General features: G+C 36.4%; 1 protein-coding gene across 1 annotated transcript in view; it reads right to left on the reverse strand.

Moving 5' to 3' along the window:
- Window positions 1-174: 174 nt before the first annotated feature.
- CCDC73 (coiled-coil domain containing 73) overlaps window positions 175-25790 on the reverse strand; it is a 143539-nt gene continuing 117923 nt past the window's right edge. The window contains exons 14-19 of the mRNA XM_078148873.1: window positions 24508-24618; window positions 21598-21738; window positions 17836-17956; window positions 14319-15896; window positions 9891-10024; window positions 175-384 (exon numbers count right to left, since the gene is read on the reverse strand). Coding sequence (XP_078004999.1) covers window positions 175-384; window positions 9891-10024; window positions 14319-15896; window positions 17836-17956; window positions 21598-21738; window positions 24508-24618 — 2295 coding nt within the window. The remainder of the gene's footprint in view (window positions 385-9890; window positions 10025-14318; window positions 15897-17835; window positions 17957-21597; window positions 21739-24507; window positions 24619-25790) is intronic.

The raw sequence follows: 25790 nt of genomic DNA on the forward strand, positions 1-25790 counted from the left end.
AGGTTGCTCGTTGTAAGGAAGTGTTAGATGCTTGACTGGAGTAAAGCGGCTTCTTCGTATCAGCAGAAGTCGCAAAGTGAGGATGTTTTTCGAATTGGATAAAGTGAATATTAATTATATCCTACTTAGGTCAAAATACAGCAGTCTAGTTACATTGTAAAGAACATCCATTAACTATTCTTCAACTACTTGTTCTAACATCTCTTCAGATTTTCTTTTTCTGGGTTCTTCAGGCTTTTCCAAATTTCGATACTTTTCTATTTCACTAATTTGGTTTTTTATTAAAATGTCTTGGAATTGCCAGTCATCCTCTTCCTCACCAAGGGAACAGTCAGTAAAATCAGTTTGCGGTGGCAGGCCAGCATTCAAGAGTTGTGGTTTGTCCTAGAAAAGAACACACCAGCTGTCATTTGGAAGCTACACTGTTGTACTTCATTCATCATGACAATGTACAGTTAGAAAGAAACAGCATCAGGGCGAAGGCAGCTGCAGCACAGAAATCTGGCATTGCCTCTGCCTGCCTGGACACATGATCCTTAGAACCATACCTAACTTAGAAATCTTAGTGCATTTTAAGGAATAGCTAATAGTTCTTCAGAAGAGTTCTAAAAAAGACAAGCGGATATTAAAAAGGGAGAAGAGACTTAAATTAGTGAAGATAAAAATCTACTTGTTTTCTACTCCCTTCCCTTCCCACAAGAAATGTCTATTTTTTCTTATACTTTGTCCAAGCCAGGGAAATATTAAAGGTTAAATACTAGCAGAAGTCAAGAACAACATGAAACTGCTTTTTCCTTCAGGTTTCCTCTTGCAGAGTGAATGCTATTGTTGAAGGAACAGGAAAAGCAGCGAGGGAGGTGGAAATTGGCAAATTTCCAGGATGCCACATTGGGTCACATTTCAATATTGTGACTTAAATATAATATACATGGAGTTATTTAACTTAAAGGTTCACCTCCCCCCACCCAGTACAGCTATTTAAATAATTTGGTGGGGTTTTTTTAAACCTGTACAACCAGAACTGTAAGGATTTATCCCCTTGCATAGCTCTCATCTCTCTCTTTTGCTCTGAAGAGGCAGGAGGCTCTCTACCAGTGAGTGCGTGCTGTCAGAGTCAGCCTTGAACCTTGCTGTTACCTCCAAAATGTTTCACAGAAGAGTTAAGAGCACATCTTAAAGTGAAATGGATTTATAGTCAGAACCCAAGCCTCCTGGCCCCTATCTCTGCCATTCACTAAGCCAGAGCAAGTCACTTAACATCTGGGGCCTGTCTGTGTATTTCTCTAGTCAGCAATCTGATCTGGATGATTCTGTATCTCATTCTGAGTCATTTAAGTTCCTTGGACCAAAGGGTCACTAGGGCAAGAACAACAGACTTCCTAAAGTTATAGTACCTAGATTGTAGATTCACATCACAATTCATATACTTGCTACCTCTATACCTTCCTCTCTTTGGGCCACAAATTTCTGGTCTGCAAAATAAGGCACTTCTTTGACTACACTGGCAATGAAAGCCTGATTCTTTGCTACCTCTCCCCAGAGTTTTGTGCCATCTGCTCCTAGGCTCTTTGCTCCTCTCCCCTTCCAATCCATTTTTACCTAACTTCCCTTCCCACCCTTAAGTCACTCCCTGTTGCCCTCCTTGTCTGGTCACTCAGGAGCTGGTTTCTTTTTTTCTCATGTTTACCGATAGGCTAAGAGAAAGCAAACATAATCCTTGTTCCTCTCAGCAACTGTAACTCAGACAACTTTCCTTGAAGGCCTTTCCAGCTAATTATTATCAGGCCCAGATCCTTGCTGCTGATATTTTGGCCTTTACTCTGTTCATGCGTTCTCAAGGAAATTCACACCTGACTCATTCTTTCCAGTCTTAACCTTTGGCCTTATTCATGGAGATGCAGAGATAAAAACAGTCCCTGCCCTCTAGGAGTTTGTGTTCTGGTAGGGGAAATAAGTGTCTAATTAGGTATATATAGGATATATGAAAAGTAGATGCAAGGTAACCTCACAGGGAAAGACTAGCAGCTGGGAGCATTGAGAAAACCCACTTCCTTTTCCCTGCTGGATAGAAATGCTCTTGACTTGTGGGCTCGTTTTCTATCTTCCTGCTTTACTGGCACTATTGTCTCCATTTGCTGATTCTCTGGGATTTTCTAAGTAAACCACAAAATATCTTTTTATCTCTTCTTTGCCTGTTTTTAAGCCTTTTTATTTCTCTGGTCTTAACCACTAATACTAGCATTTCTAAAACTCAACACTGGGCGGGGGAAAGCATCTTTATTTTATTCTTATATTTGTTGGGGAATGGGTTTCTCCATTTCATTATAATGCTAACTTTTTGTGTATTTGTCTTCTCAGCATCTAGCACAGTGCCTTGCTCAGTAGGCTCTCAGTCAGCACTTGATGTTTACTGAATTAAATTGAAATGAGGAGCTATAGCTTCTACTTAAATTTATTCCCGTCTAGTTCTAAAATCTTGATAAATGATCATTTAAGTTAATTTATCATTTGGACATTGTTTCATTTTAGCTTGCCTCAAAATAGCAAGAGTTCCCTTGTTTCCTGCATTGAGCAGATTAAATACTGGTTCAGATAGTAAATTTTCTTGTAGGAATTCCAGTGCACAAACATTAATTGCCTAATGTGTGCAGATCCCTTGACCAGGTGCTGAGAGAGAGGGTAAGTTGGTGTTGCCCACAAAGTCCTGCCTCAGTGTTTCATCCTAGCATAGAAATGAACCTCACTCTTCAAAACTCTGGCAGCTTATGTTGAAATACCCATTGAATCTTAAGGTCTTGGAAAGATTCTAGTTATGGTCCTGTTATGGTCAATAATGATCTCCCCACATACCCAAACCTCACTCATTCTGGCAGTATGTAGAATGTGGTATAACAGTGTAAACTTGAGTAAGGGGTGTTTCATTCTTGTATTTGTATTCTCATCCCCTAGGACATTCCCTAGCATTTAATAAATTCTCTACATCCTTAGAGTCTTTACATTTGTGTAATTCTAATTTTATTTGTGAAAGCTTTCTATCCCTTTACAGCCAAGAGATGGGGTTTGGATTTCAGGACCAGGGCTTAAAATACAAGAATGAAAGATCCTGGCAGGTTTGGAATTTACTTAACAAATGTTGGAAGAATTTGCCTGGTATCTTCCAAATCTGGGCCAAATTCAGGAAATAAATTTGATCTTATAGGCACATCACTGAAATTTGATAGGATGAAAGACTGGAAAATGTAATGCTGAGCCACTGCTGGTGATAGTCTGAAGGTCGTGGAGAGTGGGAGACACTGCAGAATGAGAAGTGCCCTGATTTTTTACTAAGGGAAGTGAACAGACTGCAAACTCAGAGCAGTGCATTTGATTTCTGGGAGAATTTTAGAACAGATCATTAAAGAGATGGTTGGTAAAGATCTAGTCAAGGAAGCAGTGATTACAAAGAACCCTGCACGACTTCATTAAGAACAGATCAAGCCAGACAACCTCATCTCTTTTTTTTGAGTTACTGAACTTAGACTTGGTGGCTAACTTGTCAGGGATATTCATTCTGTCAACATAATTTTCCTGGAGTTTGGCTAAGTATTTGCTAAAGTCTGCGTATCATTCTTGTGAGAAGTGTGGAGAGATGTGGAGAAGATGATAGTATAATTAGATGGATTCAGAACTGGTTGAAAGGTCAGACCCAGTGATCATCAGTAGCTCGATGACAGCTTGGCTTGAGAGACCTCCATGCCCCAGTTATCTGTACTTAGCCCTGAGCAGTTTTAACATTTTTGCCAATAAGTTGGATAAAATTACAAATGACACACTTATCAAATTTGTAGGTGGGCTAAAAAACTAGGGGTACAGGTAACACCAGCAGATGGCAAGATCCAAGAAGATCTCAGCAGCCTAGAGCACTGACTTGAATCTCTAAGGAGGTAACATTCAATAGGAATAAATATATAACCTTACACTTGAGTTTTAAAAAAAAAATCAACTTAGCAAGTACAAGGTGACTAGGTATCAGTTCTTCTGATGAAGATCCAGAGGTCTTAGTTGACCCCCATTATGAGTCAACAGCCACGTGCTGTGGCAGCCAGCAAAGCTAGTGGGGTCCTGGGCTGCTGTCACAGAAGCAGAGTTTCTAGGAATCGGGAGGGGATAATCCCACAGTACCCCACCCTGGTCAAAACCACATCTGGAGCATGCTCTTAAATGAATACATTCTATTCTGGGTACTCTGTTTAGGAAAAAGTATCAATAAGCTAGAAAGCCTCCAGAAGAGAGCAACTGGTATGATAAAAATCACATCTTCCTAAGGTTCCTAGCATTCCTTTAGCAAGTAGTTGCTTGGAACCATGGCCAGAATAACAGTTTCCTTCATCACTTCCTCAGCCTTCAGGAAAAAGGAAATTATCAGAGAAGGTCAAGAGTTTATTTGGTTTGGGAATCAATAGCAGATTTCTGGATAATCAGAGTCTTCCCTATCATTGCTCAGTACAGAATTACTCTTTTTCCTCCATTGATCCTTAGCCAAATGTCCTCCTGCTTGCCCCTGAGCAAGATTATTTGTTGAATACACACTCACCTGTTAATAAGTGACCTTTTTTTACTGGCCTACAACCATAAGGAAAGGAAGCATGGAGGGCTAAAGCCATGAATTTCCAGCCATGGCTCTTCCCAATTCCCAGAGAAATGAAAAGAAGTCTATATTACCTTCACTACTAGGGTGATGATTCTCTACTTGGTATGATTCAACATTTATTAGATGCCTACTATGCATAAGGTACCACACAAGGTTCTGGAAATACAAAGATGAAAAATAGCACAGTCCTTACCTTCAAAGGACCTTACACTCCTGTTAGAAGGAATGGCTAGCACACCTACAAATAAATTGTATTTGAAGTCAATTCTCCTATGAGACATATCACCAGGCTATGCAAAATGACAATAAAAACCATGAGGCAAATGGAGAAAAAGGGGGTTAGAAGCACAACACTCAAAACTTCATCACTGACACATTATAAAAACATAGGCACCAAATAAAAACAGCATGGTTTCATACATGTTAAATGGTTATTAAAAATACTTTAAAAACTACAATAAATAGTCTGTAGCCTCAGGTGGCCACTCAGCCTCCACCCTGGTTCCCACAGGGCCTAAGGTGGCAAAGTAAAGTCACTTTTGGGCCTCTGCCATTACAGAGAATGAGGCAAGGGGAGAAGCAAGCCAGTTTTCCTTAGCCCACAGCTCCTGCTCCATCAGATAGATAATGAATATGATGCTTTACTTTGAAAAGGACCTGAAGTTTGCTTTTGAAAGTGGGCATCGGAAGGGCTTTAGCTTATGTTTTATTATGAAATGGTACAGTTTTCTTCTGTGTTTTGCTGTTTCAAGGATGTTCATAAGCAAACACAAAATTTACAATATGTTCCAATCGTTCCCTAATACATCAATCACGTTGGGACAAATTCACATTTTCAAAATAAGCATTATAGCAGAACCTTGGATTCATGCTTCTTCCATACAAGTTACAAACTGCTGTCTGGGTGGGCCTTCTCCATCTTGTACTTTTGACATGGATTTTCAGCCCAACTCATATCTCTATCTAGTTCCATCTTATTAGATTCAGCCCAATGTTTTATACTACAAAGGTATTTTTGAATCCCGACTCTGTCGTCCAGGACTTAGTCATCCTCTTAGCTTAGTGTCATCTATGTATTTGATATGCATATCATCTATGCTTTTATCCAGATCACTGACAAAACTATTAAGTAGCACACAGTTAAGAGCAGAGATCTTGGGCATTCCATTGGGGTCAGCGCAGCCATGGAACCATTAACAACTATTCTTAGGATCCAGCCATTCAACAACTCTGAATCTACCTAACTATACCTAAACTGTACATAACTAACCTAGCCCATATCTCAGCTTTTTCCACAATTAAGTAAAAAAGCATATGTAACATGTGGGAAACAAAATATAACAGAAAAACATTTCTTAAGTTATCTAAAACAAAAGAATGGGACAAAGGAAATTGTCCCTATGACAAACAGATCAGAAAACTTAGAGCAAGATAAAGAAAAAGCTGAGCCTTTCTTAATGTGCATGATTTTTTAAAAAAAATTTCATTTATGAAAAAGTTCAGCTTTTTCAGATTATTTGGAATTATTTGGAATGAATATCATTTGTAATGGGAATAAATGGAAACCCAACTCATGTGAATCAAAGAGTATAATACTGAGAAAAGATGGATATGTTCAAATCATCAAGTCCTAGTGACATCCCTCTTAGTGTCCTTAAGAAATCAGTGAATATTGCTATAGATACACTGACTGAGGAATATTTGGAAGGTCAAGAGAAGTACCTGAAGCCTGGAAAACATCAACTGTCAAGTCTATCTTAGTGATACAAGGAAAAGAATATGGGTTCTGGTGCTTAGTCTGCCACTGATTTAATTACTACAGGGTACCTTCTGTATATTGTCTATTGATATGGGGAAATACAACCACTCTTAACAGTCTCCCAGGGTTGTTTTAAAGATCAGATGGTTGTGAAAATGAATTGAAAATATGGCATTTACAAATATAAACTTATACACTAGTCAAAAACCTTCTGTCATGCAAAAAGATACTAGGAAAATCCACCAAAAAGAACATGTTATTAGAGAACAATCAACAGTAGTTTAAGCTAATTAGCCAATTATGTCTGCTGGAATTAATCTTACTAACTCACTGGTTCAACAACTTTAATTTGTCCTGTAAATAGGGACAAAGGGAAGGAAATAAATGGTTCAGGATGGCTTTTCAGTTTGTTCCACACGTTCATCAACAAAACGGAAAAATGTCAGGCCATATTACTGTTAAATGCTGCGCAACTGTCTGAGATCACAACCAAAGAGTGATTGCTAATGGTTAAGTGTTATGAGCTCTTCATATTTAATAATATTACCATCATTTAAGATAAGTCCAAAAAACAGGTAAGACTAGAACGAAGAAATTTAAAATGTGTTCATTAAGTTGGCAAGTGACACTAAATTGGGCAAAGGTTACTTTGGAATGGTGAAATAAAATGAAAACAACCCTGATAACTTAGAGCAGTGTCTGTCAAAATCATGACAAAACTCAGTAGAGTCAAGGAAGAAAACAAACATCTACTAAGCCCCTGTTTGTGCCAGACATGCTAAGTGTGTTACAAGTGTCCCATCTGATCCTCACGACAACCCTGAGGGGTGGGTGGTATTATTGTCCCCACTTGACAGAAGAGGAGACTGAGGCTGAGAGAGCTTCAATGATTTGCCCGGGTCACACAGCTAGGAAACGTCTGAGGTTGATGCAGGCCTCCTGACTCCTCACTCAGCACCCTATCCACTCTGCTGCCTGGCTGCCTCCCAGTGAAGGGAAGTTTATATAGCATGGAGAACATACATATAGGTAAAGCAGATGGAAAGAGAGAGAACTGGATATGAACAAGTGTATCCAGAAATGTCTTATGGATCAAATCTGGACACAGGTTAAATATGATTGTTTATATACATGAGCCACAAGACCCTGTGTGCTATAGTAGACAAATCACTGGCCTGAGGAGCCGGAGGCTTCTTTGTGACTTTCAGCGTTGATACTGCCTAGCCACGGGACTGTGAACAAACCACTCTTTACCTCTCATTGTTCCTCACTGCACATAGGGGACATGACTAGGAGCAGACAGTCAACTTAGCAAGAAGGAGGAGTTCTTTGTTCCAGCTTTGAAGGTCTCTGCCTATATGGGGTGTGAACATCTCCAGTGTGACTTGCATATGATGCTCTGGTCCATCTCGATGGTTATTGAATTATGATCAGTCCACTTAGGATGATTATAAACCTGGGCCAAACCCTTGATTTGCCCTGTCAAAAGCAACAGACAGACATGGCAGAGAGATCAAAGAACCAAAGCCAAGCTAGGATGTGGGCAAGAGGTGTGAGAGAAACTCTTCACAGAGAGTGAGGCTTGGGTCCACATAGTCTGCAGGGAACCTCTCAGCCTCAGACAGGGTAGCAGTGGATAGGAAATAGCAGCAGTGAAGGAATTCCCAGAGGAAAAGGCATTTGGCCCTAGGGATAGCAGCAGGGGGATAGCAGTGGAACGAGAAGAGCTCTTGGACCAAACCTCCTCAACAGCACCAAGTTCCTGGTCCAAAGCAGGGTAGTTCCAAGGCCAAGAAGGAATGGCCTTCTGTCTACTGGCAAGAAGGAATGACAATAGACAGCTACAATATGGTGCAACAAACTTACACTTTACCTTTGATTACTACTTTGAACTCTGCAGATGGCACTGGTCCTGTAATAAGAGAGATGACTCTAGCAACCCCAAGAGCATTTTCCTTCTGGGAAATTCTCAAATCAGTAAAAAGGGGTATATTTGTTATACCTAGTCCATAGGGTTGCTGTGAAAGCACTAAGCAAATGTTATAAATATTCTATAAATATGAGGGGAAATAGGGGAAAAACAAGAATTAAATGGAGAAAGTTTAGTTCAAATGTAAGGAAGATAAAGAAGTGTGTAATCCATATATATATATATATATATATATATATATATATATATATATATATATATATATATATATACACACACACACACACACACACATATATGTAAAAATATGATCTTGGATGGTTTATACATTTATCTATTTGGAGGTAGGGGGGTTAGATTTAACATCAAATTTCCTTCTGGATTAAGTTCTTTGACTTATTTAAAGTAATATCAGATGAAACTAGGACTCAGATTTCCTACCACTCTATCATCAATATGTGATTTAAAAAAAAAAATTCCTTGCCTAGCTCTTATTCAGAAAGCAGTAGAGTGATGCAGAAAGTAGCAGGGTTACACTGAAGAGTACTGAAACTACCCTTTTTAGTTAAAAATAGCTGAAAAGGAGAAGACTAATACAACTTGATTTTGTGGTAAATACAATAGAATTTGGGGAGTAAGGGTGGCAAAAAGAGGAAGAATTATTACATCACATTGAGTACTTTTTTTAAGAAAAGATGACAAAACATTTGTTCTAAAGCTGCTGATCACTCATTTTGTATGTTAAAAAAAAAGTTACTTAATGTAGATTTAAAACATTCAAAGGCTTCCAAATCTGTCACTATTGTTTTTGTAAGCAGTCTTTCCTAATCCTGTTATTAAAAAAAAAAGCCATTTGTAGTGCCCATAAGTGTCTCTTTTTAGACTACAAACCAAAGATTTTTCCTTTTGAAAGTTTTGCCCACTTTATTGATCTAACCAAATGAGCTGTCAGCTATGGTTAGTTACCTCTCAGCTGACAAATGGACTCTAGGGAGTGATATAATCTCTTTTTGGACACTTTGGTTCCAATACATATATAGCATAGAAGGGCATGTAAAGTATTTGGCATTTTCACACACAGTGTTCCCTGTTCTTATTGGAGTATCTATTTTAAATCAATTTATACATTTACTATATTAAACATGTTTTAAAAAGACAAACTGAGTTCACAAGGAAAACATCTATATTGAAACCATTATTAAAACTAAAAATTTCTGATGTGATTATTTTTCAATAAACAATTCTTATAAAGTATCACAAACACAGAATAAGAAAATATGGCATTATTCCCAAATTTTGGCGACAATTTTTCCAGAAGTACACAATGCACCACCACCTCACACTCTCCTTCCAAAAAAACCAGGCTGGATAACATCTGTTTGATTTATATACTGTGACTTTTTCCTGGTGTTTTCTATCAACCTTAATTGTGAAAAATGGTGCCACGTTGCCCTCTTGATATTATTTTGGAGATCAGTTAGGTCTTAAAGCATCCAGATGCGTACAGTTCTACACATATCTGTGGAATTAGCTCACTAAGGTCTGTTTGGCCATATTTTTAATTGACTCACATGTTCTGTGGGAAAAGGAGAATCATAAAAAGTCTTTGCAATCGCATTCCACTCTTCCCTGGGATCTCTCTTGGGACTTGGCTGGATACTTGAATTAGTCCAAGTGTCAGCCTCTCTGTTAATGCTGGTAGTATCTGATTGACAAAAAGGAAATGACAACTGCATTTTATTCTCTAGACACTCATTTTAGTGACTGAACTTCTGGTTTATCTCTGATCATATGCTTTAAAAAAATAATCAGATTTCTATTTTATTTTTGCTATGAATACTTTACTGTTTTCCTATACTTTGATCTTCTACTATGGCATTTCATTTAGGAAGACAAGCAGAGAGAAAGATGTTCAAGACTAGGCCTTTCTAAAACCTGCTGATTACTATCCATTAACAATTTAAAGATATAGAGGCTATCACAAATAATACCAATAAATACAACTGAAATAAAATTAAGGTGATATCTTCTGAAACAATGTAACACATAAAAATGTTATCTTTACTTCTATGGATCACTTCCTTGCCTACACAAGCAAACTCTAACATCAGGGGGTATTTTTGGTTTTTGAATATACACTAATTCAAACTAACCAGGGAGAAGGCAAATAGAATTAGTGGACAGTTGAAATTTTCATATAGAACATGTTTAAAGATATGCAGTCCTATTAATTTGGAGCACATACAGCAATTAATAAATACAGTCTAGTAAGGCTGATTGGAAATGATAGTGTTTGAACATACCACTGGAACCACAAATCCCGGAAGTACTGAAAAAAGACAGTAAACAATCCACTGTCTAGAAAAGGTCCTTAGGTTTTAATGAACAGATACAAATATTTTATAATTAGCTTATTGATGTGATACCATTAGGTAAATGTTTTTTAAAAAATGAAGGTATTTTGAAAAGTGATTCTCAACAATAGTTTAAACATTCTCACCTTAATCTATTTAAAACTTAATGTGAATTATGAAGAATTTGTAAGGAAGGTACAGTTTGGCTCAGCTCCTGTCCCAGTTTTCACAAATTCCAAATTCATGAAATAATCCAAATTAATAATTACTGTTTAGAAATAACCCTACTCTGAAAAAACAAATATTGAGTTTGTTTTGGCAAACTTTATTTTCAATAGTAGTTTCTACTTTTCCTGTTGAGAAAATGGGGGTCAGGACTCTAGTACCTGGATTCCAATCCAGGCACTCACTTCTTAGCTATATGACTTCAGGCAATTCACTTTATTTCTTTAACCTACTACCTCATCTGTAAAATAGGAATAAAACTCCTTGTGCTAGCTACCTTATAGGCATGTTGTGAGGAAAGTGATTTTCAGACTGTAAAGTGCTATATAAATATGAGCCGTTATTCTCCCCCATGTAATATGGGATAAACCATGCAAAAATCAGCATTTTTAGATGAATGTAACTGGTCCATTAAAATACATGATAAATGACCCCTAGAATAATATCATGCTGTCCCACAGTCACTTAGCCAATTAATTGTGTAAAATAAGAACTGAATACTTAACTTCATATCTCTTCCATGTAACATTGTCTCACCCAACACTGTGCTTTGCCAAAACCAATGAATGACATTAATACATGCAAAGCACAGTGCCCGGCACATAGTAGGTGTTTAACCAATGCATGTTAATGTGACTTGGCATTAGCTATGATATGCCTGAATATAAATTATGTTGATGAAACCATATAATTTAAATAGAAAAACTATTTTTCTTTTCAATTTTACAGTCTCCTTTAGAAAAGGGGCAGCTAGGTGGTGCAGTGGATACAGCACCAGCCCTCAGGTCAGGAGGACCTGAGGTCAAATCCAGTCTCAGACCAGACACTTGACACTTACTAGCTGTGTGACCCTGGGCAAGTCACTTAACCCCAACTGCCTAAAAAAAAAACCAACAAACAAGAAGTCCATATCCTTTCAGCCTGAAAGCATCAGAGAACCATTTTTAGAATCGACACTCCCTTAACTAGATAAATGCATTTTGCCAAAATGGTACAATTCACTCAGGAGCTAATCCTGCTAAACTCTAGCGTGAGATTACCAAGGAAAAAATAAAGAGGATTTTCCTCATGATTATGTGATATTTAGAACTATAGCATAATTATCATGAATATTTATAAAACATCCATTGTTCATAACATAATAAACAATGTATTGTTTTCATAAGCTGTATTTCAAAAGTTTATCATTTAAAAATCTATAACTTTTCAAATTATAATTTTAGCATCATACAATGGATCACAGAATTTGAGAGTCGGAAGGGCTCTAGCTGGACATCTAGTCCAACCCATACAGATTCAGCAAGTGATTGTTGAACTTAAAGAGCTCCAAGGAGAGGTGCCTTGGCCCTCCTGAGGCTGCCCATCCCCCTCCGGAGCAGCTCTCCTCGGTAGGCAATCTTTCCTGACCCCGAGCCTGAATTTTCTTCTTTCTGAAGAAGCTGAGTGTCAGCCACTGTGCTAAGCAATGGGGATACAAAGAAAGGTGAGAACACAAACACGGTCCCTGCCTACAAGGAACTCACGTTCTACAGGGGGGGATATCATGTGAACAATTTTGTCAATGCAAGACCTGCACAAGAATAAATGGTAGATAACCACTGGCGAAGGAAAGGCCTCCTGTAGAAGGTGAGATCTGAGCTGAGTTAAAGGAAGCCAGAAGGTAGAGGTGAGAAGGAAGGGCATTCTAGGCATGCAGCTTGGAGATGGAGTGCTGTGTGTGAGGACAGGCAAGCAGACCAGTGTAGCTGTATTGTTGTATACATGGAGAGAAGTAAACTAGAAGTCTCAGAAGGTAGAAAAGGTTGAGGCTGTTAAGGGTTTTAAATATGAAATAGTGGATTTTATACGTAAAGTAAAATGACAAGGGGGCAGACTTGTTGGGAGCTCCCAGTAAGGCTCTCATCACCTCCCACCGAGATGATTACCAACAGTCTTTCAATAGGTTTCCCTGCCTCCAGTCTTTCCCTTTCCTCCTCCTGCCATTACCCTCCATTCTCCACTGAGCTGCCAAGGTGTTATCTTCCTGAAGTCTAGGAATTGACCCAGCAATGCCTGCACAGCCCTGATGTCCTTTCATTCTCCAGAGAGCCCTCTTGAAGTTCCTAGTATGGCTGTTGCTTCCCTGTAGGGTCTGGTGTCTCATGTGGACAGGTTAAAACACTGCAGGGCTGAGCCTGGCAGATCACTTGGTCTCTAAGCTGCTGCCAGACTGGACCAAGCCCACATCTTGCTCCTGAGCTCTTCTCTTACAGGACATAGTGAATCTGCTGCTTGAGCCGGTTTGCTAGGTTCCCTGGGTTTGCCTCAGTTGGCTGGTACTGAGCTCTCTTCAGCTGCAATGTTACAGTGTTCTTTTCATCTCAAAAGCAACTCTTTTTTCACGTAGGCCAACACTCAATCCTTAGCCTAGGATGAACAGAAGATGCTCCTCTTAGAGTCCCTCAGAGGCTCAGCACTGAGGCTAGTCACCCAGCAGAAGGTGGAGTAGGTCTAGGCTCTCCCCTTGGACAGCCTTTCCTGGTTCAGTGTTAGTTTCCTCAGCCAGGGACTTTCTTAGCTTATGGTGAGCTAACCCTTCCCAGACTCCTGGAGCATTTTGTAGATGAGAGGCAAAGGTATGAATGTATTCATTTGAACTTGAATGCAAGTTCGTTGTCTCAACAGCCTTTTCATATACAATAGAACAAGCCTCAGGCCCCTAAGGTGTGAAATGTTTATTTTATATCGCTCCCCCTTTATATTTCAATGTCTCTGTCTTTTAGCCTCTCACTACCTTTTGCTAAGTATAAAGAAATATCACATTTAGTAGGTTTCTCTCTTTTCTCACAAATTTGCACAGTGTTTGTTTTTTTTAAAAACAGGCTTATTGATATCTTTTGTTTTTACATCACCCATATTTCCCAATGTATCTCTCCTTTCCCACCTCACAGAGAGCCATCCCTTATAAGAAAGAAGAAAAAAAAGGGAAAAAACAGTTCAGCAAAACTTAACAAGATGTCAAAGAAGTCTTATATTATGTACAGTCTTCTACACTCATAGTTTCCCCGTCCTTTAACTCTAAAAAAAAAATAGGATGAGGTTACACATATATTTCAATGAAGGACTTTGCCTTTTTTTAAAAAGAGCGACTTCATTATAATTTTTATCTTGCCCATTTTTCTTTTTAGAGAGAAATTATTTACTAAAATTTTCTAAATGCAATTTTACTTCCTTTTCCAAGCTGATGGTGTTGGTCCAGGTTTGCTGCTAAAGGAAAAAGATAAGTCTTCATGTAAATGTAACTTTCTCTACCTTTTAATTAAGCTTAAGGAAAAATATCCCAAGTTTCATAAATTAATTGAAACGATCTTTCTTAGAAAAAGCAGACCAAAAGATCTGCAACATAACCATAATTCTAAGTCAAATAATTTTTCCTCTTACCCATTCTTATTTCCCTCATGACAGCATCCAGGCCAAGATTTTGACAAAGTGTCTTTGAAGGAATCTTTTTATTTTCTGATGAATCCACCAGTTTCTCTTTTAGCAACAAAGGCACCTTGGAAGCCAAAGTGTTCATTGTTTGACTTTCAACTTGATTTACTTTTGGCCAAGGACAAGGGTCTAAAAAATTTAAGTATACTGGAGTTTTCTCAGTTTCTTTATCTGAAGTTGAAAGATCAAAGGCTGACCTTCCACTTCTGTTTACTAAATCTCCAGATGGCTTTATGTGAAACGAGCATGATTCTTCCAGCTGTCCTTCACTATATTTTCTTTCTGAATCTGTGTTACTTAATGAGTCTGTTTTCTCTCTTGTACTGTTTAACAGTGTCTGCTGCTGTGCCTTAACATGACTAACAAGGAAGAGGTCGTTTTTTGCTATGGATTTGTCCTTAGCTTCACTCATCTGAGTATCATTCACTTGACTCTCTTTGCTGGAAAGACTTACGGTGCCTGTGGTGGTTTTCCTGGTAGTAACCTTTTGAACAGTACTTTCCACATCTTTGGCCTGTGAAACATCTATATTGTGAGAGTTAACTTGAAAACGACAAATGGTCACATTTTCATCACCTTCTACCTGCTTAGGATCATCCTGTTTGGGTTGATGGCTCTGTATTTCATTCAAGTTTTTCCAACAAACTATTTCCCTCAGACTTGGGGTGGCTTTTCCTGAGACAGGCATCATATTAAAGGATTTTTTGGGGCTTTCACAATACACTTTCCTATTATCATTTAAGGCAGCAAGTGAATTTGGGTTATTAATTGTTGTACCACAGGTACTACTTAGGTCCATTTCCCCCAATGTATCACATGTCTCTTGAGCATAAGAACAAGTTTGCTTATGTTGTGGACCATCACAGTCTCTTTTATACAATAGATGTGTTTCATTTGATTTATACTCTTTATAATCTGAGACACAATAACTGGAATTCCTTGAGCTGTCCATCAGACACGCAATAGAATTATCTTTGGCAATTAGGGACGGATTCAATTCAGCTTCTTTGAGGCCATTATTTGGAATTTCTTCATTTACAGAGTTTTCTTCAGTGCCAAGACTCATTCTGGATACTTGTTTGGATGTTTCAATCCCAGAAACATCTTTACCACACTGTACATTACTCATGTCATGATTGGTATCTGGAAGTTTTTCCTGGACAGGCTTGCTATGACCAGTTTCTGAAGCCACATTTGCACTGTGGAGATTGAACTCTTGAGTTCTGTCTTGAAGACTCCTCCCTGTTTCCACTGATATTTCTATCGAGTAAGGATCATTCAGTGTCTGAAATTCCACACAACCAAAACCTCTTTCTAAGCACATTTTGTCTTTTGTTTGTGTGGCTTCTGCATTTCTCAAGTCAGCAGTGCCTGCTCGCCAGGTCTGCCCTTGACACAGTAAATCTTTATCTGGACTGAAAGCTTTGCTTTGGGAGCTTTTAACTAGTTTTTCTTCAGAGAGTTCTTCAGTTTTTCTTTCTTTAGTAAGATGAATTTTTTTCTCATTGTTTTCCAAAAACTGTAATTCTGCCATAAAGAGAATATACAAAACAGAAGTCAATAAAAGAATGCCTGGTTTTGTTTTTTTGTTTTGTTTTGTTTTTTGTCAAATTTAGTTTTAGATGCTATTTCACTAATCAGTAGAACTCAAACGTAATTATATCAATGTCATTTAAATACAAAAAATGATTTTAAATTTATTGACATTATCTAAATAGAGAATGGCAGTTTCTTCACATGCAAAAAATGGACAATAATACCTAGAGTAACTGGTCATGAGGCTTTAGTAAGATAATAAATGCAAAATGTTTTGCAAATTTTAAGACAGTATATAAAACTTCAGTTATTACTATAGGACTTCCCTGGGCCTCAGTTTCCCCATCCAAAAAATGTAGGGGTTGGACTAGACAACTTCTGAGGTTCCTTCTATCTTTAATTCTGTAATCTATATAAGAGACACAACATGCTAAAGAAAAAAAACCAGAAATGAACAAGGTAAAGATATTTAATGCTACTCAAACTGACTTGTAAGCATAATTACAGAAACAGTTTTGGTTGAGAAAAGTACTCATATGTAACCTTATATTAAAAGAAGTAATTAAATTATTTAATTAATACATAAGATTGACTTCTCTAGACCATTATTTCTTTTCATGTGTACAGTACAATTCTAGGCATTAACTGATTACTAAAAGGCTAATTTGTTTGATGGGTTTTACTCTAATCTCCAGCACTAGCCAGGTTTTTCAAACCTAGGACTGTGCATAGTTCAAAGTTGTCAAATGCCTTCTTGAGATCAGAAATTTCCATTTTTTTACTATCTTAATCTTTCAAACATTAGGAATGGTTTCATCACATAAAACTAGTTGGTTTGCACAAATTGAGTAAAAATATCTAAAATCAGAGGAATCAATGATAAATCTGCTCATTTTTGCTCAACTAAGCACAGATTACAAATTATGAGTCTTGGATTTACCATTCAGAAAAACATCAGTACCTAAAGTTGTCATGTGTTGTTTTGTTTTGTTTTTAAATTTCTCTAATTGAACGGCTTTTGGCTTCTACTACTATCTGCTCTAAGAACTTAGGCTAAATGAAATGATGCCATCAACCACAAAACCTATGAGTTCTTCAAAATGTTTCTCACATAGATCTCTTGCTTTCTTCTTCTTCTTTTCTTTTTTTCTTCTTCTACTGCTGCCGCTGCTGCTGCTACTACTACTACTACTACTACTACTACTACTACTACTACTACTACTACTACTACTTTGTTTCAGGAGCTCATCCTGTCATACCCTTATTGTAAAGGTCTAATAACTAGTTTCCTTGCCTCTGATTTCTCTCTTCCACAATGCATACTGTAAATCACTGCCAAATTGGTTTTTATAAAACAGTGCTCAAAAATCTTTAGTGGTTCCCCACTAGCTTCGGAATAAAGTCTGAATGCCCAGCTTGACCTTCTGCAATCTGACCCAAATTTATCTTTATAGCATGACATTTGGCTACTCCCCTACATAAATCCTCTTATCCAGCCCAGTTGGCTTATTCATTAAACTCCCCAAACATACAACCTATTTTCCAATCTCCATGCCTTTGTTCAGACTGTTTCCCTCTTTAATAGGGCCTTTTGTCTTCCTCTCCAACTATTTAAATCTCACCCATCCATCAGAGCCCATCTCATATTCTGCCATCTCTATGAAGCTTCCTTGATTAGCCCTGTCTAAAATTAGTGATTCCTTATCTGAACTTCTATATATATAGTACTTCAGCTCTAAACACCTCATTTGGTCTTCTATTATTGACTGTCTACCTTGTAACTTTTAGTTCAAACACTTTATCTTCCCAACTGGAATGTAAGAGTGTTGAGGGAAGGAACCATAGTTTATAGTTCTTTGTTGTCTCCCCAGAAGTAAAAGAGTGATCTCAGCATGCAAATATGAAACTATTAGTTCAATAATATTATTACCTTCTGAATTTCTCTCTTGGTCTTGGTTATTTTTTCCTATTAGTGTATATTCAATGTTTGAACAAAAATTCATGGTATTTATTGCAGTTATTTCTTGCTGAGGATTCCATTCTTTACCATTCTGATATAAAATAGAAAAAATGGTTTGAAATTTAAAAAAAATTATAAGAACATATAGTATATTTATTTTACTATGAGACTAGACTTAACTGAACGAAGTGGGATTTCAAATTAGTAGTTCACATTTGTCTTTCTTTTCTTTAATCTTTCAAAGGACAAATGTTTTTGACGAAAGTTGGTACACTTACTATGGTCATCACAGGGTATTCAAATGGGCAAATTAGTTCTATATTTCACCTAACTACTAACTAGTATGTTAAGGGCTAGGCATTATATTGTATTGTTTGAATATTAGCATCTTAGTAATAATTTTATGACTGCCAATTCTCAAAAGATTAAAATAATTGCCCAATTATTTGGTCACATGTACTATTCTACATTTCTTTCTATAAGCAAAGAGACATTCATGCTAGAATTACTTGCAATCAGCCACTTTCAAGTTTTGTGATCTTCATGAATAATAATGATTTGGCAATGATAACTTAAGAAGTAAATATTTTAAGAAGCCCAACTTTATGAAAATCATGTAAAAATGACTTACAAAACAAAGTAGGAGTAATCATTTACATGACCAAATAATTCACAAAAAATCACAGTCTCTAAGAACTGGAAGAGACCTCAAAGGTCACCTAATCAAAGCTGAACCTCTACCGGACTCTCCTTCACAGCACCCAGAACAGGTACCCCCAAAGATGATATATTCATTTGTAGATGGCCCTAATTGTTAGGAAGTTTTTCTTTAGATTCTGAGCCCAAATCTTCCTCTTTGTAACTATCGTCTACAACCCTCAGTTCTCCCCTCTGAGGCTCACTAAAGGAAATCTAATTCTTCTTCCACATAACGTTTTCAAACCCTTGAAGACAATCATTTCCCTGGTTCCAGAGTCTTCTCTAGGCTGAGCTACCTTTTAATTGATATGAAGATATGGCATGGTTTTAAGAGACTTCATCATACTGGTCCCCCTATCTGGATGGCTCCAGCTTGCCAATAACCTTTGCAAAATGAGGCACCCCAAACAAAGCACACTATTCTAGATGTGATCTGGTGAGAGTAAAGCATAGTGGAAGTATCATCTATGATCTGGACAACACTATGCCTCTCTTAATGCAGCCTAAGCTCACATTGGTTTTCTGGGTTGACATTTTGCACTGTTGGCACATTTTGAGTTTTTCATCCCTTAAATACCCTAGATCTTTTTCGTATAAACTGTTGCCTAACCATGCTTCCCCTATCTTGTGAAGTAGATTTTTTTTTTTTAGGCAATTGGGGTTAAGTGACTTGCCTAGGTCACACAGCTAGTAAGTGTCAAGTGTTTGGTCTGAGGCCGGATTTGAACTCAGGTCCTCCTGACTTCAGGGCAGACGCTCTATCCACTGCGCCACCTACCTGCCCCTGAAGTAGATTTTTTTGAACCACAGTCAGGAACTTTACCTCTTAATTAATTTCATGCTACCAGACTCAGCTCACTGTTTCAGACCAAAGAGTAGATCCACTGTGTTTACCATCCACTGTGTTTACCATCCCTCTCACCTCTGTGTTACCTGAAAAACTGATGAGCATGACCCTGATTCCTCACTCTCCCTTACTGTGCAGAATCAATCAGTTACCTCCGTAGCATCTCTTGTATCTATCCCTCTTTCTCTGCTCTCATGTGGCCAACACCTTAGTTCAAGATCTACTGGCTTCTCCCCTAGACCCCTAGACCCTTACAATAGTCTTCTACTTGACCTCTCTGCCAAGTCTCTCCACTATCTCATTTCATTCTCCGCACAACTGCCAAAGACATTTTCCTAAAGCATGGTTCTGACCATGCCATTTCCCTGGTCAACAAATTCCAGTGGTTCCCTACTATCTCTAGGACCAAATATAAATTCTACTGTTGGGCTCCAACCTATCTTTCCAACTTCAGTTTACATTAGTTTTCATCACACACTCTACTGTCTAGCCAAACTGACCCCCTTAGTCTTCCTCATGCCAGACACATCATATGCTACCCAGCTTATTCAGGCTATCCACCACAACCTAGAATGCCCTCCCTCCTCAGCTCCCCTACCATATAATCTCTAGTTTCCTTCCAAGCTCACCTCAAATAGCACTTCCTACATCATGAGACCTTTCCTGATCCCCTCCCAAAATTAACATATTTGTTTTGTTTATATTTTGCATATACTTATATATGCTCATATTCCTTATGGACAGGGACTGTTTTGTTTCTGTCTCTATATCCCTAGTGCCTGGCACATAGTAGGCACTTAATAAATGCTTGTTGATTAATCTGTTTATTATCAGAATAAAGAATTTTAGTTCTTCTAACTAACTTAAATTATTATCAATCCTTATTTAACTAACTCTAACATTATAGACACTTTATTTTCCAGAGTCTAAGGCCTTTTTAGGCTATGTCATTCAGTGCTTTGGTTCCCAAAACTGCAGAACACTTCCAATATGAATGTTTACCACAGTGGTTTATAGTCTTCGTTCTATCTGGCTTGCTTTATTCATTTGTGGTTCTGCTTTTTAAAAGCCCTGGCTGCTTGTATTATCAGCAGCAACTATCAGTTTTACTTAACCCATTTCTGTATAGCGGCAGTAGTGGAAGGTACATCTTTTCCTTTGCCCATCACCCCTTTCTGTCCCCAACCTCCATTTCCATATCACTCAATAGCTCCAGCTGGCTTTTTTCCCTACACTAATGTTCTCCCATCTTTCCTTGTCCCAGTCACAATAGAAAGAAAATCAACGTGTTATACATTTATATCTACTTAAGACCCCATGATTCCTGCTTTCTAGTTGAGGCACAAGAACACCACTGACCAGTGTATTAACATAGGTAAGTACTTAAGTGCTCTTATCCACTTATTATTCTTATAGGTCCTCTTTCCCCAAAGGTTACTTTATATTCAATTGAATTTGCTTAACTAAACCGACTTTTCTCATCCCTTCCTGATGTATTCCTAGCACTGTGACTTGTGCATAGTAGTAGGCATTATATTAACAATTTATACATAATGGATCCTGTTTGCTGAATGAATAATTAGATACTTCCAACAATTTCATAACTGATTATTACTTTCCCTTAGTGGAACAAACCTGTTCTTTTTCTCAACTGAACACATTTTGAATGGACAAAACAATTCTTAAATAACTATAATGACTTTCTAATAATTATAAAACTCATCGAGCAATGGTGATGTCAAATTCTGTGATAATTTTTAAAATAATATTAATCATCTTCAAATGAAAAACAAAGGAAAACACCAGCAATTTTATTAACATTTAACAATTATGTATTTATGTGATGTTTTGGAATTTTGCTCTGCTTTTCGGTAGCAATAAATCAAATTAAACAATGAAAACGGGCAGAAATTTCATGACTGAGTATGAATTGAGGGTTTTTTTAATGATTAAAAAAATTGGTGAAATCCATAAAAAGTTATTAATTCATTGGAAACCTAATGGCAGAAGACCAGTTACTGCTCTAATTATTTTAGCTATTCGTGATCAAATATTAAAGGCTATAAAAAATGGACACACATTTTAAAAAGTTACAGTATATACAATATAGCTAAAGTAGGGGGAAATCTTCAATAATGGCTTTAATTTTTTGCATATTTATACCCACTAAAATACCTAAGTTTTACCTGAAGCTTATTATCTTGCTCAAAAAATACATTCTTCTGAGAAGATAATTCATTATAGCTTTCTTGTAATTTAAGATGAGCTTCTTTAACTGACATCAACTCATTTTTAATCTCATCTATTTCTTCAATGAGTTTTTTCTCCTATAATAAAATCATAACAAGTAAATAAGACAATTTAAGTTTTATCTGAAAGTAAGAAATATCTACTGCACTTGAGTTAACATTTAAAAATATTGATGACACCATGACATTTTGGAAAATGATCAAAAATAAAACAACTTCTAAGGAATATGAAAAAGAATTTTTGCAAAATGTAGTAAATCAAAAAGTATAAAAGTTTATTTGCACATGCTTTACTCCATTTATTTCTAAAATTTTGCAGTGCTTATTTCAAATTGCATTTAAATTAATTTACTCCAGTAAGCTAGCTGAGAAGTACTATGTGTTTGGTGGAAGTCTAGTTGAACTTAACAACTATAGCCAACATCTGTTCACACTGGTCACGAAAATTCATAAAGTTCTCTCGAGAACACCAGTTCTGCAAGAAGTAAAATACTACCCACAAGAAAGTCCCTTCTGGCAAAAAAAAAAAAAGCTTGAAATAATTCAAGGTTGACATCACTTACCTTATCAGTAATGAGCTTCTCTTTTGAACTGAACACTTTGCAAACTCACAGCACATAATGTACATTAGTTATCTGCGTATGTGTCTCATCCCCCTTTTAAAATATAAACTCTATGAAGGTAGAGACAATGAACCTACAACTTTTCTTTCACAGCGCACAGAGGGCAGTGCTCTTTATGTTTGCTGTCATTTAAATTTGTGTTTTATTCTTTCCTCATCTCTCTTTTCTCTGTTTCTTTCTCTTCCTGAATCTCTCCCTGTCTGTATCTCTGCCTCTCATTTCTTAATTTAGTTCAAGATTCATAGACTCAGGTGGATTTAAAGATTGTGTAGTTGACTTCATTCTAAAAAGGGAACTATTTTCCCACTTTGGGCTTTATGCTTGCATGACCTAAAATCCAGGTTCACTAGCCAAATACCTAGCCAAAATACAAAGTGGTACACATAACACAACTCTTTCAAGTGCTCAAGAATATTCTATACATAATTCAATTTTCTTTTTATAGAATTTGATTTAATTTTTTTGTCAACTGATTACTTGACGAAAAGTAGAACTGATCGTATAGAGCATCAATGACATAAAGCATGACTTTATTTACTCATATATTTTCTAAAACATTTTACCTGTACCTTCACAATTTTTTTTAGGCATTCCTAGATTCTCAGTCATCATCTTAGAATTAGTGAGAAACCACATGTGGATCAAAACGGAAATAAAGAATATAGAGCCTATCTCCCACTCCAAAACATTTGCTTACAGCCATGAACAAGCTTTGCCTTACTAAACTATTTTCTATTTAGTACTGAAATGCTGAGGGAGTGGGCTTAATTGTTGTTGAAGCTAGAAACTATAGGATAAAACTGATTTCTTACAATTTCTGTATGTGGGATACCATGAATAGATATGAATATTAATTTTTTTTAAACTCAGTTGACATTTTTATGCAGGTGGAATGTTTAGTACCATATTCTCTTTCTCTATTATAGCTTCCCTTCTATGGTCTCTTACTTAATACTATTTTCTGTTTATTTCTCTGAATATGCATTAACTATGATCAACAGAAATGGAAGTAAACTATGTATGTTGCTTGACATTAAAAACTAAACTTTACTAAGTGTAATGCTACTATTTTTTAAAGTGAATTTAGAAAAGATTAACAATGTAACTTACAAAAAAGGTATGAACCAACCATCTCCTTTTTATTCTAATGCAATAGTTAATTGGCAAATAACATCCTTTAAATTAATTATAATCACATCCAATTATTACTGAAAACTATGATGCTGCAACTGAATTAAAAAGCTAAAAAAAGAACTAATTGTACCAAATTTTAAGAATATCTGTCAAGCCCCACTATTTTCAATGGACATGCTCATGAAGATGCAGAGGTAAATAAGATATGGTTCCTATCCTAAAATAGATCAAATACAAAAAAGAAAAAATAACCAGGAAAAATACTGCCAAGCTGGTATACAGATAAATTAAAAAAAAAAACAAGAGAAAGGATTCATGTCTGTAACACTAATAGTCTGAAATAAAGTCTATTTACTTTCCAAAAATATTTTTTCTGTATGCTTAGAAGCAGTACGTTTTATTATATTAATCCTTAATAAAGAGAACAATTTAAATAGATATTTAAAAAGTAAAGCTAATTTTGGGGTCTACCGATCTTCAAAATGAACCTTCATATTTTACAACTTTAATTTACATGGCTTTACATCATTATTTTATTATGTACTTCACTGAAATTAAAATTAAGAGCAAAAAATCTGAGATGCAGTTTAGGAAAACAGCAAAGTCTTATGATAAGATGGTAAAACATATGAAATTCAGATACCATACACACCCTCTAAACATGGCAATCCATCATACACTGCATCATAGCTAAGGGAGAACTGAATAGCTTAGTTGCCAGTAACAGCATCTGCTAGCTATTCAAACTATTTGTTATAATATCTACTACTCAATGGTTTAATGGAAAAAGTAAGGAGATTTCTGCCTCCTGCACTATAGAAGGCCATACAGGCTTTGTGAATGTACATTTATATGTGTTTGTGTGGACAATGAATTCTTAGCTTTCCAAACTCAACAACATTAGCCAGAATTTCATTGTAATTTAGCTTTTCAAGAGCATTTCTGAAACAAAATATGTCTAAGAACACCCAGAGTATCTGATTTGGTTCTTGCATTATTTTTGCAATATAAGTAGTTAGTAGTTATTTAAAATGATTATAACTATTTCAAAATCTGTTCAGCACTGTAATACTTAGTTTAATAAACCTACATGTTTTTCCCAAGTTCCTCGTGCTTTCTCATGCTTATTTTGAAGATTAAGGAACTTTTCTTCATTTTCTTTTACCTTCTTCCTTTGCAGCTCATTATCTCTTTCAAGGGTCTGCAATAAAATTAATTATCCAAAAAATAATCAATACCACATTAATGAATTTTGATGTGTTTTATGTTGCTTGGACCTTTGCTTCTAACATGCTGAAAGGGCCATCCACAGCAGTGATAATGTGCCATCTCAACAATCATTTTCATAAATTAACAGAAAGCTGCTTATAGTTTAGCTAACAGGAAACAGGGGGAGGTTATGGAAAAGAAATGGCTATAAAAGGGTATAAAAACATTGCCATTATTCAGTTTCACTGCATAAGTTTTAATGTGCTGAAAAAGTATTATAAAGTACAGAGCTAGGAAATATGAAATGTAGCATCATCCAACTTAACTGTACTAAAATTAAAATTTTAAACTATCCCATAACATTTTTTTCATATTCAAATTACTAAAACTAAAATACTTCTTGGAATAATTTTAATTTCTCATTTTCAAATTGTTAATGGTGTTTTACAGGAGTCTAAAATTTTTATCATGTTTATTTAGCTTATTTTGATTCATGAAAGAGAATCCTATAAAAAGGCACTAAAAAGTAAAATATGCAGCCAAGGTTTTTGAAGCTATGAAACCAGTGCTAGCAACACTAGTAAGGACTCCTTGATGTCTGCCCAACTGTCACACTGATAAAGTTAATGTCTATAAATCAGCAATAAGAATTCCTTCCCATGTTTCAGGTAGGTTTGGAATGTTGAAATTGTGATACACTTTTGTCAAATAAAGACAAAAGGGTAGTGGCTATAATAACCTGATATGAATCTCTTCAGGGCCATAAGGTCCTATGTGCCTACTCGGCACTCCATGAATACTTACTAGCTAACAATCTTAACAACTTTTCATTGCATCCTTTTCAGGAGAATGTCCGATATGTATTTTTATCCAACAATGTTTTTTAGTCTTCATTTCTAGGTATAAATAATAATGGGAAAATTCTTGATCTATTTAACAATGATTTTAACAGGTGTATAATCACACCCTCACAACTACTTTACAATATGAAGGCAACATACTGCACTTTTGAAGAGAGTGGGTACATCATTATACATATGAAAATAAGAGGGACATGTGGGAGAATATACCATAGCTCCTATTTAATTAAGCAATAGTACATGACCGTATGATGTTTTAATAATAGCTAACAACCACATAGAAGATTTCAAACAGAAACATCCA

Source organism: Phascolarctos cinereus, unplaced genomic scaffold (genome assembly GCF_003287225.1).
Source record: "Phascolarctos cinereus isolate Bilbo 61053 unplaced genomic scaffold, phaCin_HiC Scaffold_9;HRSCAF=440, whole genome shotgun sequence".
Lineage (NCBI taxonomy): Eukaryota > Metazoa > Chordata > Mammalia > Diprotodontia > Phascolarctidae > Phascolarctos > Phascolarctos cinereus.